At 44.7% G+C, this 19,977-nt stretch overlaps 1 protein-coding gene across 1 annotated transcript; it reads right to left on the reverse strand.

The window, feature by feature from the left end:
- Positions 1–3,171: 3,171 nt before the first annotated feature.
- On the reverse strand, positions 3,172–12,522 carry PAQR9 (progestin and adipoQ receptor family member 9). The gene is made up of 3 exons (XM_081302790.1): positions 12,315–12,522; positions 10,663–11,942; positions 3,172–6,135 (listed from the first exon to the last, which is right to left on the reverse strand). The coding sequence occupies exons 1-3, from the start codon at positions 12,315–12,317 to the stop codon at positions 6,117–6,119; spliced, it is 1,302 nt and encodes a 433-aa protein (XP_081158916.1). The 5' UTR covers positions 12,318–12,522; the 3' UTR covers positions 3,172–6,116.
- Positions 12,523–19,977: the final 7,455 nt, after the last annotated feature.

The raw sequence follows: 19,977 nt of genomic DNA on the forward strand, positions 1-19,977 counted from the left end.
GCCTCACTTCTGGCTGCTTCCCCTGGGCCGGAGGACCACACAGTTATGGTTTTAGATCAAAGACTCATAGAATTCCTATCCAGTGTGAGAATTTTGTATACTTTTTAATTTAATGGGTTTTTGGTTATTCAGAACTGAATCTTGGCATGAATATCATACAAACTATCTTGATACCTGGAAACAATACTTACAGATTATGGGATTTGTTGTTTCAGATTTCTTTCATTTGACATGTATTTCAGGTTTTCGTGTTGTGTGTCTCTCTTATTTTAGGTCATTATGAAGGGGATAAAATTTCCCAGGTAATTATCTTCCCAATGTTCCCTTTTTCTTTCAAGTAGAACCAAACTCTCTGAGGAGGCCCAACGGCCTTCTTACCAGTGGTTTGGGGAAAGAAGAGCTTCAGGTACCCATTTCCAGCATTCCTGATGCTCCTGCTTAGTTGATGAACCCATTTGAGCTCATTGCAGACAACAGCATCCGCTCAAGTTGGCTGGGTTGAAGAGGGTTTAAAAGTAGGCATGGGTTGGCTTAAAAACTCACTGGAAGAATTGGAGGAGCAAGTGCAAGGTTGAGCTTCCTGAATCAGAACTACAGCATGTCTGCCATGAATAGGAAGGCTGAGAGCAAGCCGCCCAATCAGAAAGCTGGTGACCAATTGCTCAAACTAACTTGGCCAGTGGGTGCTCAAACTCTGAGAAAACTGACTGCAGGATGACTGGGGGTGCGGGGTGGAGTGGAGGGAGAGCCATTAAAGGAGACTAGATAAGAGTGGCACAGAGACACAGAGACCAAGGAAAGAGTGTTCCAAGGAGAAGGGAGTCCCAGAAATATCTCTCAGTCCACAAGGAGGTTGTTAGACATTTTAGTGAATCATTCTGGGGAGATTAATCAAGCCAGGATGCTGTGGCGGAGGGAGTGAGAGGAAGCTAAGAAAGTAGACAGTGTTCCCCACTCTTTTTCAGAAAGCCTGGCTATAAAGAAGAGGGAGAGGGTGATTTTTAGCAGTGACACAGTGGGGAGAGGGTGACATTAGAAGATGGAAGCAACAAGTAGTACATGCTTATGTGCTCACAGGAGGACTCTGTTGAGTAGAAGTGGTTGCAAACATACAGAAGAACGCTGTTTAATGGCTGGAGAGAGGCTTCTTAAGAGGGAGGAAGTAATACAAGTGGTAGGGAAGTTCAGTTCTACACTGGAGAACAGGAGAGAAAGTGCTTCTGGCATTGCAGAGGGGTGGTAGTGAGTACTAACACAGAAAATCTGTACTTAAAAATGAAAGCACGGTCAATATCTAGTTAGCATGCAGGTCCTGAAATGTGGGACTCTCTTTGTCATGGTGGGCTAGGAGCTATGCAAATCCTATTATACAGGACTGGGAGATAAACAAATCTTACAGATCAATTTAATCATCTGCTTACAAAGGGTAAATACAACTTTAACAGACTCTTAAAACAAAAGGAATTTATTGGCTTACGTACGAAAAGCATCCAAAGGTGGGCAGGCTTCAGGCACAGATTGATCAAGGTTTCCTTAATGGTTTACTTTACTTGACCCACTCCATATGCTGGCTTTATTCTTATTTTGCCTTCCCTCAGGGTGATATAGTGACTGCCAACAAGAAGCAGGAAAATACTGGAAGAATAGGGAGAGAAGGAGAAAAACACTTATCATGGGTTTCCTTCCTTCCAATCCAATCTTCCACCAGTACTTTCATTGGCAGGAACTAACAAAAAGCCAGAGTGCAAGGGAACCTAGAATCAGCTCCTAAACAGGTAAGAGTTGTATTTCACTAAAGGAAGCAGGTGTGGAAAGGTTACCTCCTCTGTAACCAGATGCTCTGGAGCTTCAGCAGGGACATTGATAGACATTTGGCTTGACATAGCACTCGCAGTCCCAAACTCTTGTCTCCTCACACTCCCTGAGAGTGGCAATTAGTGTTAGGGCTGTGTACCAGACAGCCACGGGGCTGGAGCAAGAGGCTGTGTTGCTCTCATCTGCCATGGTCCCTTCCTGGGGGGTGGGGGGGAACTCACCTCCACCCTCCTGTGGATCCCCAAGGGCTCAAGTAACAAGCAGTTGTACCCTGACTCCAGAAGATTCCATGCAACCTAAGATAGCCTTCAGGTACTCCTTCCCAGGAATCTGTCCCAGGGACAGACGTGACAGGGCCAGGAAGCAGTCAGAGATGGCTCCTCTGGTAGCAGAGCTCCGGGGAGCTGCCTTGGAGAGAGGCAGCAGTCTCTGGCCCTGTCTGGCTCCCTGTCCTTCCAGAGACATGTGTGGTCAGTACCGTGCCTTCTGTGAACACTTCAGTGTGCCTCCTATGAACCTTTTCTGGCTTCATTGAGCGTTTAAAAGTCAACATGGTGTAGCCTAAGTAACGGCCACAGAGAATAAGAACTGAAGGTACAGCAGGGCGCCATGGCGCACACCTGTAATCCCTGTTGCTGGGGAGGCTGAGACAGGAGGATCGCAAGTTCAAAGCCAGCCTCAGCAATAGCAAGGTGCTGAGCAACTCAGTGAGACCCAGCCTCTACATAAAATACAAAATTGGGCTGGGGATGAGGCTCGGTGGAGGCGCCCCTGAGTTCAATCCCTGGCACCCCCCAACCCCCCAAAAAAGAACAGAAGGTGGGTCCTCCTTGCTAAGATTATTTGGGACAAAGACACTGTAAATTCATATTCCTCACCAGGAGTCTGGGACAGGCAGTATTGCCCAGAAGCTCATAAACCACAGATATTTGAGTTGAGTTGCTGAGGCTGGCTTTGAACTTGCAATCCTCCTGCCTCAGCCTCCTCAGCACTGGGATTATAGGAGTGTACCACGGAACTTATCACAAATGTCCTTGAAAAACAGGGAGGTACAAGGGAGATTTCATTGTCTGCATATACATTTTTTAAAGAAGATGTAGCATTGAAATAACTAATAAATTTTATTTTTCATCTGACTAATACTATAAAAAGTAATACTCTCAGGGTTCTTCTTTGGGACAAACTTACACCCTTCCCTTCTGCCTGCTGGTTTTTATATAAAAAGAGTATTTTTTTTTTCTTATCACGTTTACTAGTGTTCCACACATTTTATTGGTAATGTAGGACGACTGTGTTTGCTAAAGGCTATCTCTCAGACAGGCACACAAAGGCAATCCTGAAGGCTGTGCTTACAAATGTTTTATTCTTATTTCATCCATTTGTGTTTTTTTTTCAGCAAAAAAAAATGAATAGTTATATTATTTATACAGACTTTCATATTCAAAACTGCAGGGAACAAATGTCTCAGAAAGCTGAAATCATGGCAAACTGTACGACAAACAGGAGTCACAATATGTTCAGTTACATGCACAGAATTGACCGAAATGGTATCTATTTCTAAAGACTATTTTGGCTGATTTATCAGGAAATCTGGAATTACGATAAAGCAATGCTCTTCTGTCAGAACACACTATTGACCTGAAACCACCTCATAGTCCAGGTAGAGAAGTTCCCATGTCCTGAGGAGGCCTCTTCAGCCAACTAAATATAGGTCTTTAGGATGCAGAGACCCAGGTCAGGGTAGTCTGAGAAGAATTAATTTAACAAGCAGTGGGAAGAATAATTATTTTTTTATGCCTAAGTTATTCTTTACTCCTTTCTTTTTCCATTATCACCATTAAGTGAATTTAAAAAAACAAAACAAAAAATAAAAACAGAACAAGACAACAACAAAAAAAAGATTCAAGGTTTCTATTGGATCACTGCTAAATCTTCCCTCTGCCTCTGATCTGAGGGAGAATATGCATATGGCCCTTCAAGGAATGCCCTTTACTGCAGAGGGGACCTGCTAGTTGTACCTTTTTGGAAATCCCAGTACAATCGTGGCATTTAAATTCCTCATTAGAAATGGAAGCACCTCCTAAGGCAGATGGTCAGAGAAGGCTAAGGACTCCTTTTAGGAACCTCTGTCTTCAAGGCTGGATTCCTGAAAAGCCAAGGCTTCAAGGTGGCAGAGGTGGCCTGGGGGAGGCTGAAAGGAAGAAAGTTCTGAGCTGCCACGGGCTGCAGTGCAGGGGAAAGGCAGCCACGGAATCCTGCCTGTGCCTGAAATGCAAGAAGCTTTTCCTGTACCAGGTAGCAATGACCTGGGGCTGATTCTTCTTCCCACTTCAAAGACACAAGGGACAGAGTTTCCAGGGCTATGCTTCTTACTGGCTCTGTAGTCACCTCCTTAGTGTCTGGGTACTCAGTTGCTTTGCTCACCACCTCCAGAAACCAAGAACCTGCCTGGCAGAAAAGTAGACCTTCCTAGCTAGGTCTTCCTGGGAGAGGAAATTTTTTAAAAAGTTTCTAACCAGAATTTTAAAAGACTTTAAATTTAACCTTGTTACACACATAGAACTTATCGGACATATTTTCTTCTTAAAAAAAAAAAATCCTTTTGTCTTTAAGCTCTACAGTATTTACATTTTTAAAGACCTGAGAGGTCTTTTTCATTTGGATAAGAACTCAAGGTGATTAAACTCCTAGGACAAAGATGAGGCTTTCCAAAAAGCACGGGTTCTCCTCCAGGTGCTAAGGCCTGTTTTATTAACAAACAAATGGCTATTACAAATTTTGCAATATAAAATTAAAATACTCCTTCAAAATTGTTTCCCATGAATTTTGCTTTTTTGCATCCAGTGTATTAAAAACAGGTTGTGCTAACTAGAAATAAGTCTAAGAGAAAGAATGAAATGAAAGTTAACTGGTCCCTGTACTTCATCTACAAATGGGCTTATTTACATGGTGTCCTCTCTCCATGTGGTAAACAGTGGGAGGCAGGGTCATCCTTATGACATCTTTATGGCCTAAATAACCAACTGAAGGACACCCCCTCCCAGCCTGGGGTGCTTATTGTGTATTTGGGTGGAGCTGTAAGGCGTGAGCAAGGTAGTCTGCCACTTTTACACACTGGAGAATAATTTTGCACATTCAAGAACATTTTCCTTGAGAAATGCCAGGTTTGGACTAGCTTTCAGAGGTTGGGAACAAAAAGCTGGAAAGCTCCTGTATTGCATTTAGAAGCAAAAGACACTAGGAATATTTTCAGAAGCTCAAGGAAAAGTCTGCTTTCCCAAACGAGTTAAACAGTAAATGAGTGCATATTGTTGCACATAGGTGTACATTAAATTTCAGAGCTTTCAAAAGTCACATCCTGCCACAATTAGCAGCTCAGTGAGTATTCTTGGCCTCTGACCTATAAATAAACACTCTAATTCTGCAACATGCCCACAGATTCTTAAGCGGCTCTAAAATAAATAAATAAAGCAAAAGAAAAAAAAACCAGGACTACAAACTGGTTAGAAATCTACAACCCAGAGTGTAATGTTTGTCCTTTTTTTTTAAAAAAAAAAAGGACAGCAGAAATTTATATTAGCTTTTTGGAATAGTGACCAAGAAGAACTGACATGCATTTTCATAACTGAGAAATAATTATTCATAATGCTGAAGAAGTCAGATCTTCAAGAGGAAAGCATGTGGTCTTTTGCAAAGAAATAGTGTGCTAAGCTTCAGCCACTGGATGCTTCCTTTTTCAGAGTATCTGGGCTTGTTCACTGTCAGGCAATGTATGTCAGGATATTGGCAATCCTTCAAGGAAATCATTCAAAGGATGATTTACAATTGGCTGGTGCTATCCCCCAGAGCCCTTTTTCACTTACGTCCTATTGTACGGAAACAAATTAAGGACATTAAGCCAGAGGATAAATGTACCACTCAAAATACACACAGGTACTCCATGCTCAAGTCAAAAGCCACAGGAGGTGTCAAATAGAATTCCTTGCCTAACTCTTTAAATACTAACACCCTGAGAGTTCACATGATTTTATCGGTACAAAATTTAAAACATGGGCAAAAGTGTCCATATTGGAACTTGCCTCATTCTGGATACTGGAATCCAATCCTCCTCGGTCTCCTTTTCCCATGTCCTCTTCCTATTTTATTAAATTAAGTCAGATCCTTTAAAAAAAAGGATCCTAAAAAAAAAAAAAAAATTTCCAGGCATGGTGGCACACATCTGTAATCCCAGCAACTCCAGAGGCTGAGGCAGGAGGATCACAAGCCCGATCAGGGCCAGTCTTGGCAATTTTTCAAGGCCCTCAGCAATTTATCGAGAACCTGTCTCAAAATAGAAAATAAAAAGGACAGAGGATGTGGCTCAGTGGTTGAGCTCCCCTAAGTTCAATCCCCAGTACATAAAAAAAAAAAAAACCCAAACCAAACCAAATTCCCCCACAGGTAGTTTTTCTAAAAGATGCTCTATAAGTTACAACACAGACCTTGAAAGAGGGCAAAGGCTGAAACATTCGTCTCAGTTTTAATTTGGGATATTTAAGAACTTGAACTCATATGTGTATTTTTTTTAAAACTTTATTACACTCTCTATGAAATTCACTTAATGACATCATAATTTAGGCACTTTGAATGAATCACACTTCAGAATGATATGAATACTATAAACCTTCCAATCGTTATTATTAGTAGTATCTTTATTAATTAATAGTGGTGATAAATTTTTCAGTTCTGCACGTGGGTACACTATCCCTTTACCTGGATTGTACATTAAATTTTCAAGTCATTCTTAACCAAAGGCTTAGAAGCAGACAGGAAAAACAATTGGATGCAGGCAAATTAGCACGTTAATTGAAATATGATCCTATGTATTGCCCTTATGCTAATGGAAAGGAGAGAAGACCCAAACTTCTAATTCTCTTCCAACAAGGGGAAAAAAAAAAGTAATGGCTGTGACAATATGGATCTTTGCCCAATAGATTACATATAGTAGGTGGTCAATGATCACTCAGGGATTACATGAATGAAGGCATAAACAGCAACCAAAGACACTGACAAAGTCACAAATACAAACCTCGACTGTTGGCATTTTGTTGGATTAAGTAATCTGATTTCAAAAATGATAATTTCTTATTTTGCTCTATTTAAAAATTGCAATCAATTAAAGGAACATAGAGACCCATATATTATAGGTAATACATGCAGTTAGGGTCTCTGTGCTTGGGCAGGTATCAAAGTTGTGCAGGCTAGAAAACACGACGGAATGCATAACTGTCCCCACATCCTACAATCAGTTTGAAAACACAATTCCGTCCCCTTGGACCCATGGTAAAACCTTGAAGATAACTTCTATCAAACCTGTCTCTTGCTTGTGCAGACTAACTAAAGTTGTGAGATTCAAAGATTTAAAAATCCCGATTTATTATTGCTGCTAGCCTTCAGATTCAGCACCATACCAGAAAAATATAAAAAATCACCTCCGTCTTCAAATTCTACATTCTTAGAAATGGTTCCCAGGAAGTGGCAATGATGAATGAGGCTTAACGGTTTTCTGACTGCAAGCACTTACAGGATTTATGAATGGAAACATGTGAAGGCCACTCTGGCCAGCTCTGTAGCCCCACACTTTCTCCCTGGGTTATTTATAGAAAGCGTATGGCCAGTGGAAAAGATCACATTTATTTTTACAAGTCATGACAAGACCAAAGAGTTCCACTTCCTCTCCCTGGGAAGGTCACCCTTTTCACCTGAGCTGCAAGAAGGGCAGAGAAGAAAGGAAACCTTTTAAACCACTGAGTCAGCCTGAGTCAGCCCCAGGGACCAACCCACCGGTGACAGGCACAGAAGTCAAACATCCTCTTCTCCCAAGAATGACTCTATGGTGCGGCTCCTTGAGATGTCATCTAGATCATGACTAACAAGTAAAAATAAAATGCATTACATAATATGCTGCAAAATTCTACTGCCAGAGTAGATTGTGCAAAGATAATGGAGTGAATTCTTATTTATAATTTGTCCTGTATTTTAAACAACTGAGCATAATAAAGTGAAACTGAATTTTAATAGATGTGGCAAAATAAGAGTGTGAAAAAAATGTTTTTAAAGATGTTTTATTCTGATTGCCACGTTACCCTTGAAATGTGCAATATACATGGATAGTTCCATGCAAATGTGGAGACTCAGTAAACATTTGCTTCTAAAATAGAATTGTCTCTCCTAACAGAAATCTGATGTCATTTAGCAAATAACACAGATAAACAAATTGTTCCTGATCTTAGCATATGTGGTACCTGTTTGCAAACATGACATGAAGTCCAATCACTGTTTTCAACTAGAATGTCCTCCTTTACTGGTACGTGTGGTATATAACATCTAAAGTGGAAGGGGAAGGGAAGGACATGGGGGAAGGAAGAGGCAAAGGAAAGAGGAAAAGGAGTCCTGGTTCTCTCTGGAACAGACCGGGCAGTTTAACCTTCCCAGGGAAAAGTGTGTCATCTCACTGGCTCATGCATCATAATCACTTGAAAATGATAGGGGTATAATTTTATCCTTAAGTGACCCCTGCTTAAGGACAAAGACACAGGGCAAGAAGAGAATTCTGTTTGTGGATCCAGAAAATCTCCAACAAAAAATTTAAAATGACAAATGCCAGGATTGTTCTTATTCTCAAATCCAACGATCCTTTTCAGAAGTCTCCCTCCTTCTGAAAGGGAGGTCCCACTTGACAGGGGAGCTGCAAGATACTCTTCAACCTGTTTCTCTAGTTTCCAAATCAACATTCTTTGGGGCTCTAGAGGAGATGACAATACCATGCAAATAAGTTTGCATGTGGAAATATCCTGATTTCCACAGCTGTCCTTGAACACGTGTATAGAATTAAGTTACAGCTGAGGAATAACATCTGTGCTGAGAACAAATTACCAGCCTTCCTAACCTAACAGGCACTCTTCTTGCACTTTGCAAAGGGGTAGACACTGACACTCCTCTGGAACTGTGCAAAGTGTATCGAAGAGCCCATTAAGAGGTCCTAAATCAAATATAGACCTACATAATTTTGACTTCTGTGTGCAAATTAACACATTCAAGGATACTGGTTCCTCCAGGGAATTGTGCTGAGCTTCTCTGTTTACAATTCTAGTGGCTATTAAAAACACAAACAAAAACAGCAATCTTTCTAGGAGCACCATCCTACCAGTGCTGAGGTAAGTGTTCATCTATTTTCTGTGCTTTCTAAATTATGCCATGAGGTCAAGACTCTCTATTCACAGACTTATTTGGCTCTTAACCAAACGACTTACCAAGAGTGTTAAGTATATAAATAAGCTACCTCAGTGGTTTCTTTTAATCGAGTTTGAATAACACAGGCCAACCAGATCATTAGAAAGCATCTCGGGTGTGTTCATTAATTTTTCAATGATTTAGGGTGACTGCCAATCATTTCCATACCCCTGGACCCGGATGACGCTTTAGTGTTTAACTGGGCAAGTGTAATCTCATTTAACTCAGAAGTTGCAGTTACTACTCTAGTAATATGCTCCTGTTTTCATAACATAAGTGCATTTATTCCTGAATATTACAGTTTTAATTTTAAACAGAGATGGGCAGTGTCAGTGGCCTCTCACCCTCCCCCACATCTGAATTAGGAACTGTGGTCACATTAGTGGGTTGGCTTCTTCTCTCAGTAGAGAAGCCAAATGCTCTGCATGCCCATGTAAGCCACTTCTGATTCTACCAAACACTCAAAACCAACACCATCTTCCTTCCCTCCTGGGTGGAATGTTAAACCCTGATTTGCAATAAAGTAAGAAAAGCTTATTCCTGCTGCTTTCCTGTTGCAAGAAACTGTGTCTGAGGACCAGTCATTTGGGCATTGCTTTAAAAGGCACATTTATTCCAGTGGCAATTTAAACAAATAGAGAAGAAAAGAATAAAATTAAAAATAAAACAAACAAACAAACAAAAAAAAAGCCAGGATGAGTTTTGTGGAATACATTAAAGTAAATAGGAATCTGGGATCTCTACAACCACTTGAGCGCCTCACCAATAGTCTAACCAGAGTCCCTAAGGTAGTCATTCACAGTTGTATCTTGACACTCCTAGGCCTTCAGAAAATACTGTTTAAAAAAGTAATCGAGTACTCTCAACCAGCTTGCCCTGATGTCCAGTTCAAGTGTGCAATGCAAAAGGCTACAAAATTCAAAACTATGTGACAAAGAAAATTCAGTGCATATCACAGGCTTTGATAAATTATGCAAAATCATCATATATATTATTATTTAAATAACATCTGAGAAACGTATTCAAATAATTAACTTGTGTTCACATTCCATGCATTTTCTAGCAGGTTAAGCCCTGGGTTTGTGTCTTTGTGCCCGTTTCCTACAAAGCTCCATTCTTTGACAAATCCAAGCATTCCTCAGACTGAAATGGAAGTACCCAGGGATTCTGTCTATTTATCCTCCTTATTGCATACTTGACCTCACAAGGGCTTCTTGTTATCACCACTGACACAGAAGACAACTGGAAAAGCAAACTGGGGTTTTATTTGGGATTTTATTCTCTGTCTTTGCAAAATCTCCAGATGTCAAAGACACCACCTGACTTTTTTTCCAAGGGCAAGAACTATTGTGGCCCTCTGCCTCCTATTTGATCCCTCTCTCTTCCTCTTCCTCAGCCCCAAGTGGGCTAGGATCCCCTAGCAGCAGTGGACCTTTCCCTTGTGGTTTTGCAGCACCCTCCTTGAGCAAAGAAGGAAACACAAGAAAACTTGAAAACAAACCAACAACAGCAACAACATAAATTCCAAACAAACAGGCGGGCAAACCAGTAGCCTCCTCCATGGCGGAGGCTCACTTTTTACTGTAGAATTCGGGGTTGTTTAGGAACTTCCTGATGACCAACCCTAAGCAAACCACCAACAGCAGCATGTAGCCAACGGTGCCCGAGAAGGTGGGCGCAGCAGGTGGGGCCTGGAGGAACTGGCGCAGGCCCTCCTCCACGTAGTACACCTGGTCATAGATACTGAGGAAGGTGAAGATGTGGAAGAGCTGGTGGCTGTGGCCGATGATGTCGAAGAGGCCTGGCTGGATGCGCTCGGGGATCTTGCTCACATTGAAGAAGGCGGCCACCACCAGCCAGAAGTAGCGACGGTAGAAGTGCACGAAGAGCGTTGGGTTCTCGCCACGCAGGTCGAAGAGCCAGCTCTCCAGCATAATGGGGCAGGCCATGCTGAGAGGCATGATGAAGACGAAGGTGCGCAAGGCGAACGGATAGGCGCACCAGTCGGTGCGGCTTTTGCAGCAGGCCACCGTGCATGCGACAGCCAGCACGAAGGCCACCGGCAGCACCAGCGCACGGTAGACGGCAATGAGGCGTGTGCAGTCCACGTGCCAGCCGAGGCGCTGTTGTACATACGGGGTCATGACTCTGGCGTCCAGCAAGCTCAGGCCTGGCAGCAGATAGTAGTAGTAGGCCACTGTACTGCCGAAACCATAGTAGCTGATGGATGCGTAGTCCAGGTAGAAGAAGGCGGCGCGCAGGCGCAGCGACAGGCAGCTGAACACGTGCGCCGTGCAGCTCATGGCGAAGGTCAGCAGAACACCCGACGCATAGCACCACAGGGGCAGCAGCCACGGGTGGTGGAAGGGTACATCGCGGCCGCTCAGGAAGAATAGGCGACAGAACTTGCTCAAGAACAGCAGCAGCGGGATAAAGTGCGTCCAGAAGTTGAGCGTCTCATTGGTAGGCTTCAGCACCGAGGCCAGACACTCCTGCGCCGTGCATGGCAGGCGCCGGTAGCCCGACAGGATGAAGCACTCCACGAAGTCGTCGGGGACCTCGTCCCAACGCAGTAATTGCTTGGCAGACGCTGGGAGGTCCCCGGAGGCTGCGGGATGAGAGTGCCGGTTGGCCCCCGAAGCTGCGGCAGCCGGGGCGGGAGGGCCCTTTGTGACCCGGGGCTGCAGGCGCCGCGGCATGGTACTCGGGGCTCCACTAGGGCGCACGCGGGCGATCTCTGGCGCCGGCTCCCGCGCGCTAGGCAGCCCCGGCCGGTCGCCGTCGGAGCCTTTGTGCCCACTCCGGGGGCGTCGCTGAAGGTTCAAGACCAGTCCCGACCCTCCGAGTAGCTGCTCCTAAATAAAAAATAAAATAAAATCATAAAACAATCAGTAGGCAGCGCGGCGACCGGCAGGAGCGCGCGAGGCTCGGCGGCCCCCTTGTCGAGCTCCTTGCTACCCGCGCGCGGCCGCCCGCGCTGCGGCAGCGGCGGCGGCGACGGCGGCGCGGCGGACTGCGGCGGCGGCGCTGCTGCGGTGACTGGGCATCGCGCGGTGCGGGCGCTTCTGCCGCCGCCCCCGGAGCGAGAGGCGGGGATGTGAGAGCCGAGGCGCGGGAGGGAGGGAGGGAAGGAGGGAGGGCGCACTGAGGAAGGGCGGGGGCCTCCCCGGCTAGGGTTTCGCGGCCGCCGCGGGGGATAGAGTTGTCCCCAGTCTCGAGTTCCGTACCATCCCCCTTCTCGGGCCTCCGCAGCCCAGGCGGACCCGTTAATGATTGATGCGAGGGGAAAGGCTGGCCGGCGGCTCAGCCGCTCCGGCCGAGGGTGAGGGTCGGCTCTGGGATTCGAAACCCGACAGCCACGCGGGCGTTCTAGAGGACACTGGGGAGCCGCGTTCTCAGGGGGCGGGGAGCTGCGGCCGCGGGGGAGGGGAGGGACGGCGCGCCCGGGCCCGCGCGGGGCGGAGAGATGCGCTGACAGTCATCTCCCGAGGTGGCCCGCGAGGGGACACTGCGGAGATCGGGGACGCGGGGCGGGGGCTCTGCTACCGGGTCCGGATCCGAGCCTTGCCATTGTCAGATACCTGGTGCTGCTTCTCTCTCCCAGCCCCTCGCTCATCCTTGTGTGCATGCGTGTCGGCCTTTCACTCCAAGCACTACACCGAGATCTTATATTTATCCCCTTTCCCCTAGCGGACTTATTCAGGTGCGTCATTATCCTCCTATTTCCCTCACCCTTGTCCTGTCCAGAGGAACCGTCCCCAAACTACCCTCCGCTTGTGCTCACCAGCCATTGGAGCCACAGCTCACCCATCTTCTTGCGTCTGTTACTAGGATTCTTGTTTGGAGCCCCGAGTCCGGCAGCTCGGAACCGGTTGCTGGAACCTCCGCATTTTAGTGAAAAACTTCACATGACGACCTGGCGATTCAGAAAACGTCTTAGGATCCGAGGAATTTATTAAGAAGGGATTCCCAAGCAGAGCTGCGCCTGAGTCAAGGGAGGGCGTGGATGAAAGAAGACCTCAGGGAGCAGGTACATTCTAGCACGAATTGAAGAGAGAAAGCAAGATCATTTCCTAGAGACATGGCAGGCTTGGGTAAAACTTATGCATAATTAACCAGGAGTACCTGGCAGGATAGGTTGGATGGCTGGAGGCAAGAACAAAAGATTCGAAGACTCCAAGTGATTTGGAAAGGTGCCTTGACCCTTGAAGAAAGAGGGGCTCAAAAACCTGTGTGTTCTAAAAAGTTCTCTCAGTGATACCCTGGGGGTATGGCTGAGTTTAACTGATCTCTAACCTGTGGTACAGGCGACAATAAGCACTAAGCACCTTATAGTTTTCAAATCTTTTAGGCATCATGCATCCCATTTTACAGAAGAGGAAATGGAGGCACCCTTGACCATAAAGAACAGGCCTAAGTGGTAGAAGGGGAACCTGAACCCAGGTATGCTGTCTCTAGATTTCATGTATTTCATCTGGAACATCCAGCAATTCCTTTTACTCAAAGGAAACAGTAGGGAAGAAAGGAATGATTTAGAAAAAGCTTTCAATTTTCATTTTTAAGTTCATTTCAAGAATAAAAGGCTACCTTCCTAACTACAGCAAATTCTGTAAGTAAATTAAGGAAGATTTACTTAGGAGAGGCTCAAGGTGGCTTTAAGATATGGATAAAAATTATTTATAACTGGGATATCATTCTGTATTGAAAATGTCTAGAATTACTTAACAGTCTCTTTAGAAGTGTTGGCCTTCTCTCTGAAATATTTTCCACCAGTAAATGATTTAGCAAACTCTTACACAATTAGGCCAAAGGCAAACTCTGGTCTTGTGTCTGACCTAGCACATATTCCTGATTAATGGATTTTAATAAATAAGGTTTGCTGCATTTATTTAACCAGTATTTTGTTTTAGTGTTCTCTGGTTTCCCACTCTCTGTTTTAAAGTGAAATCTAATTTCCTTTCACATCTGGACGGAGGGCCCATGCTAACTTGCTAACTTGTGAAAGGGGTTAAGATTCAGGCACTTAATTCAACCCTAGGAATGATAAACCTGAATCCAGGGCAGACAGGGAAAAAAATTTTTCTTTTCATGTTCTCTTTGTCACTCCACAAACAGCCTAAGCTGTAGCCTGTAAAAAATGTTGATCTTATAATAATTCCCACATTTAGCAACCTCTTTGTTGCATGATCAGCTCACTTACATAATAGGAAAAAATATAATAAAGAGTTCATGTCAAGCAAAATAATGGAATTGGCTGTAAATGAGTGTGCACCATCTCTAGCTAGACAAGATAACATTTATCATTGCATCTAAGAATGGCAGAATGGACTCTTAATAAAATATAGTGTTCTTTTAATAAGTCGTTATTTTATAAAGTCAAACAATCAGCACCCTGTCACAACATTCTTGTAAGTGATCACAAATCCTTCATGGTCTCTGCCTTTCTCCTTTCTCATATATCCTTGTCCCATGGGAGGTGCAAAGTCAAGTACAGCCACGCAGTGAGAGGTGTTCATGAACATTCACTGGTGCAGAGCCCAGACAGCTAACCTTGCTGTATCTTGACAAAGCTAAGTAAAAAGGAATAAAGGAAACAGCAAAAGTGTTCTAATTATAAAAGGTTTTCATTATAAAATAGCAATGTGATTGTTCCTGAATTAGTACCCATCTATAGGGTTAATGTCTTGTCTCTTAATTTTAAAAATTGTGATATAAAAATGTGTTCCCCACCTCCCACCAAAGCTGGGTTTTGTAGTTTGTTTTAATTCCAGTAAACTGTCTACCTCTTGTCAGTGAGAACCAGGCTTACGTTGCTGGGTTTGGCTGAACAGATAGAAGCAATGTGCTGGTTGCCACCTCCCGCCCCTCAAGGTGTGTGTGTGTGGAAAGCCAGTGCTGGAGTCTGGACACAGAAACCAGCTCGTGTTCTCGATGGAAAGCTTGCCAAATGGAGGCTGCAAACGTGGTTTTGGTAGTTCTGTAGAAATTTTGTACATCAGCGTCCTGTGGGGCTCTGGCTGCAAAATGCAATCATATGTTGGCTGTGTGGCAAACTTGGATAAACGCTTTTTCTAATCTGATTTGCTTTAGTAACTTTCTTCTAGACCAGCTATCGGTGTCTTTGTGGTTCTCTCTAATGAAATGAAGCATATATAAAATTTCACAGTAAATGTGATGTTTTCTAATAAGGAAAATTAGTGACCTGTAAAATCTGAGGAAAAACATGCCAGTTGCTAATAAGACACCTATTTTCCAGAGGAAATAACTTTTTAGTCTCACGTTAGCCAGAAAACAATGAGCCAAGCAAGTAAACAATAAACCACAATGGACCTAGGAGTTAATTGCACGCAAGAATCTTTAGAAAGAGAACTCAGGGGTTCAATCCCTGTCTTCAGAATATACAGTCTCAACAAAATGCTTCTCTTTTCTCCAAGTTGAAAGTAGCCATGATAGTGTCCACCAAACTCTACCAGGTCAGACAGGGTCACAGCCAAACAACAGGGCATGAGCTCCCTAGTGGTAGAAAATCTTATGGCATCAGAAGTGACTGTGACAATCTTTAGGGACAAGTGTGATTGGAAAGTCAGAGAGGGGGGCTGGAAACTGGAGAGAAAGCGCTATTCCTGCCTGTTCCCTGACCGTTTCTCTCTTGAAGAAATGCTAAGGAAGACTTGTTGAGGATGTTTTTTTACTTTGAAGTAATGTGCTCCACAGACACCTGCCATCTGACAAATGAACCAGGCAAAACTAAGCGTCACGAGACATCCACACATTTGTCTTTGGGAAAGCCATCAATCCTGGAGGATGGTCTGCCTGTCCCTTAGCGCCCATCTCATATTCACTGATTTCTCCTTTGTACTAACAGTGTCCTTGCTCGCTTACTTGTAATTAGCAAATGGGGGTGGATTCTGGACAGTGGATCTTTCTTTCATTTCTTCTTTAAATTGCACGGATGGCCAACTCCTGCATTCAGCAGGCTTCCTGATTATAGTAACCTGATTTAATTTGGTGTATGTTGGGAGGGAAGGAGAGTGGGAATGGATGGCTCTGTGGGCCACAGTTCCATCCCATACTCCCAGCTCCAGAGTACGTTGAAATCTTCAGTTAGCATTTCTAACAGGGTCCTCAGTAATGAGCATGCTTTATAACTGTGGACATCAAATTCAACCCCCACTTAGCGGAGACCAACTAACACAGGTCTGCCAGATGCAAACACAACATAATACTTTGTTTTCTCAAATTCTTTTTAAAAAATTTTAACATTAAATCATTGGATATGGAGTTGTCAAGACGTTCGTCAGACATTTTAAACAATTCAGAAATAAGGCAGAGAAGAAAAGCCTTTCATAAAGATAGGGATTTCTTATGAACAAAGGAATGATGAAAATGTGTTTTAGTTGGATTTTTTAACTTAAAAAAATATTAAGTATCAGTTATTTGTGCTGGGCTGTCTTGACTTGGCTGCATATAACACATTGCTCAGAGAAGACCAGCAAGAGTACAAATAAAGTAAGGGTTAGAAAGGGGGTGGAGGGGGTTTCCCTGTATGAGACAGGCATGGGAAGAGCCAGCCTCAAGTCTCCATGTTGGAATGTTCCTGTCACTAGGGTTGATGTGATTTTAAAATTCTACAGCAGCCTCATAGTTGGTGGCAGAAAACCGTCCCTCTATTGGGGGATGGGAGGGGGAACCCCGTGGAGGGACTGACTTGACATTTGTCCTTCACGGTTGGTGGTGCTTAGTTATGGTAAGAAAAGGATTATTTTTTAAGACTGTGATTGCTCATTACTGCTCTCCCTCATTCTGACCTCTCCTCTGACAGCACCAGCCTTCCTGAGGTTCTGCTAAGTCCCAAGCATGTGCCGCTAGGAAAGGCTCCCAGTGGCTGTGCACAGGCTGGCCTCTCACAGTGGCCCAGCTGAGGGCAGAGGGGCCTGGTCAGTAGCCCATGCTCTGTCAGCCATGCTCACAGCCCAGACGTGTGTTCTTTTCCCTGAAGAATAAGCACCTCTTCCTGCTTCATTGGTGGGCTGACAGCTGCCCCATGGCCCTTGCACTCTCTGTTTCTCTTTGCCTCCCTCTGCCTCAACTCCTTTTCTTTCTGACATTCTCCCTTTATTTAGTCCTCTGCTCAACATTGCCACCTCCCAGAGACCGTGCTGTTCACCCTGACATGATAGTGATGGGGTCCCTCTCACTCTGCCTCCTCACCCTGCTTTATATTTCTCATAGTTGCATTATCTGACATTATATAATATGTGATGTATTATATATTTCTTTCTTTCTCTTCTCCTGAAATGTAAGCTCACGGCCTATCCACAGCTCCCATCAGAGTGCCTGACACTTAGGAAACATTCATGGAGTAATTAAAAAGACTATCCCTAAAAGCTAAGCCCAGAGTTAGGCTCAGCTCAGAATATGTGTATTGATGCTGCTCGGGCAGAAGCATCTCTAATGAACTGACCTCCACGACCCAGAAGTACTGACCCAGAAATAGAAAACACAGAAGCTGTGAATCTCTTGTAACGAGGGCAGTGGCTTCTGCACTAAGATCAATCACTAGGGGACCTTCAAAACATAACATCATCAAAAAAGGGTGCTGGCCACATCCTCCACCCCTGCCTGGCTGAGCCTTTTGGAGCAGGTGCATGGAATTGCAGGACTAGCATTTATCTGGAAGGAAACCACCTATAACATGGCCGTGAGGGTGAGAAGGAGTAGCAGTGTTTGATTTGAATTTTAAAGGTCAATTCTAACAAAGTCGTTTGTATCAAAGAGAATTCCTCAAATCTCTTCTATTAATAGCCTCATTTAGCACCCCTGGCAGCTCGGCAGCTCTGTTTAGGATTCTGTCTCACCATGTTTTCACCTTTACTGAAATAGAGAAGCAAATGTCAAGGCAGATACGGTAGTGCCACAGAGGTATAAAAATATTACGCTCCGGGCCTATGGCCTGAGCTTTGGGCACTTAGCAGATTCTCCTCCTGAAAGGCTGTTTTAAGATGCTTGGAGTGTTGCAAGTGCCCTAAGAGCCTTGGAGACCACCACATCCTGGTTTTTTGACCCATTAGTGAGAGCATAGCTGAGCAGGTAGCTGCTATAACGGTGGTTTACACAGAAGCCACTAGCAGTCAGGTGGCACATTTCACAGGGACACACAGCTCTAGAGCAAGCACCATTCTACAGGAAGAGTTGGGGGACAGTGGCCTCGGTGTATCCAGCACCTTCTCTTTGTGCCCTCTCTGGGACACAGCAGCTCCTGCAGGTGCCATGTGACCTGACAGCCTCCCAGAGAACTGTCCGAAGGCAGAATCCAGCCCAGCACCACCTGCAGAGGCTCAGGAAGGAAAAGATCTCTGGGAAACTTGGGTGTGGGAGGATGGAGGAAGATTTGAGTTCGGCCTCCATTGCCCTTGGGCGGAATCTGAACATTAGATGGCTTCTAGCTTGATTGAGGTTGGATTTCGCTTCACCTAATGTGCTCAATAAGAAACTCAGGGAAGTGTGGTCTTGCATTTTTAAAAGCGGTGGTTACGTGTCTGTGTGCGGTGACACAGGAAGGTTGCAGATGGGGTGGTTCCTGGAAAAAGAACAACTTATGCCTAATTGTCTGACCTTTTCTGGGGGTGGTTATTCCAACTACAATTCTTCCTCTAGTTTGCATTCTGCAGGTTTCTTTGGTGACAGAGTCTGTGATGATATGATTTAGCTCTGAGTGCAAAAAAATAGAGCCAGATGCATCTCCTCCACCACTCCGTTTTGCACCTTCAGATCTCACTTCCCTGAGTCCTGTCCCAAGAGGACCTCCTTACTGCCAGTCAATCCTGCACCCAGGGTGGTGGCCAGTAATGGTTCTACCTGACTTTCCCCAGCAGAGAGCTGTCTGTCAGAAAGGATTCTCTTTCCTGTACCTGGGGCATCCTGTGCTTGTTTCGTCGTGTGACAGATAGAAAATTCGGCTGTGTGGCCCTTTCTCCTCTTCTCCCCTGGGAAGAGGTAATTGCCTGGAATTGTGTCACGCAAGGACCTATGATGGCCTCTAAGGGGTCTGTAAGTGCAGTGGAGGCCCGTTTTGTCCATTTCCCTGGCACCTTCTATTCCTTCCTACTGTGCAGCTTTTTAAGTTCAACTACTTCATTTTACAGATGAGGGAGACCAAAGCCCAGAGAAATGAAGATGTCAGGGACACTCTGCTGTGTCTATGACTCTCAGTCTGTGCCTTCTCTGAGACTGCAGAGGGTAGGTACACAGTGAGAGGTGGGTGAAAGAGCCCTGGCTTTCAAGTCATATTTGGCCAGGTTTGAAGTCTGACCTCGTCATGTACCAGCTGTGTGACCTCGGGTGAGCTGTTGAGCCTCTCTGAGCTGCAAAAGAAAACCACATGGCTCTCCTCCAAGATTGTTGTGAAGACTGATGTCTAAAAAATGCCAGCCACAAAAAGGTACCAATAAACGTAATCATTTCTGTTATTCCTATGTCCCCTTATGTGAGGTGCATCAAACTCAATGGAAATATCATGAAACACTAACTTAAAATGGTATAATTCTCAAGTGTGTTTAACTTTTTTTTTTCCTTTTACTGTGGTGCTGGGGATTGAACCCAGGGCTTTGTGCATGTGAGGTAAGCACTGTACCAACTGAGCTATACCCCCAGCCCATGTTCAACTTGTAATAGGGATTCCTAAAAACAAGAAGCCATTGAGATATAAGGAGGTGAACTTTTGGAATGGGTTGAACGTCTGGGCATTTAGTTAAGTGCAGGGGAAGGAAGGGTCAAGTGCAGGCCAGCTCCACCTGAAGGTACTGGGAGGAAGCCCCTGTAGGAGGTGAACTCAAAAGCCAGCAGTCAGCCTTGGGTGGAGAGATGGCCATGCACGGCAGGCCCCATCCA

The sequence above is a fragment of the Spermophilus citellus genome, assembly GCF_964194105.1.
Source record: "Spermophilus citellus genome assembly, chromosome: 7".
NCBI classification, from domain to species: Eukaryota; Metazoa; Chordata; class Mammalia; order Rodentia; family Sciuridae; genus Spermophilus; species Spermophilus citellus.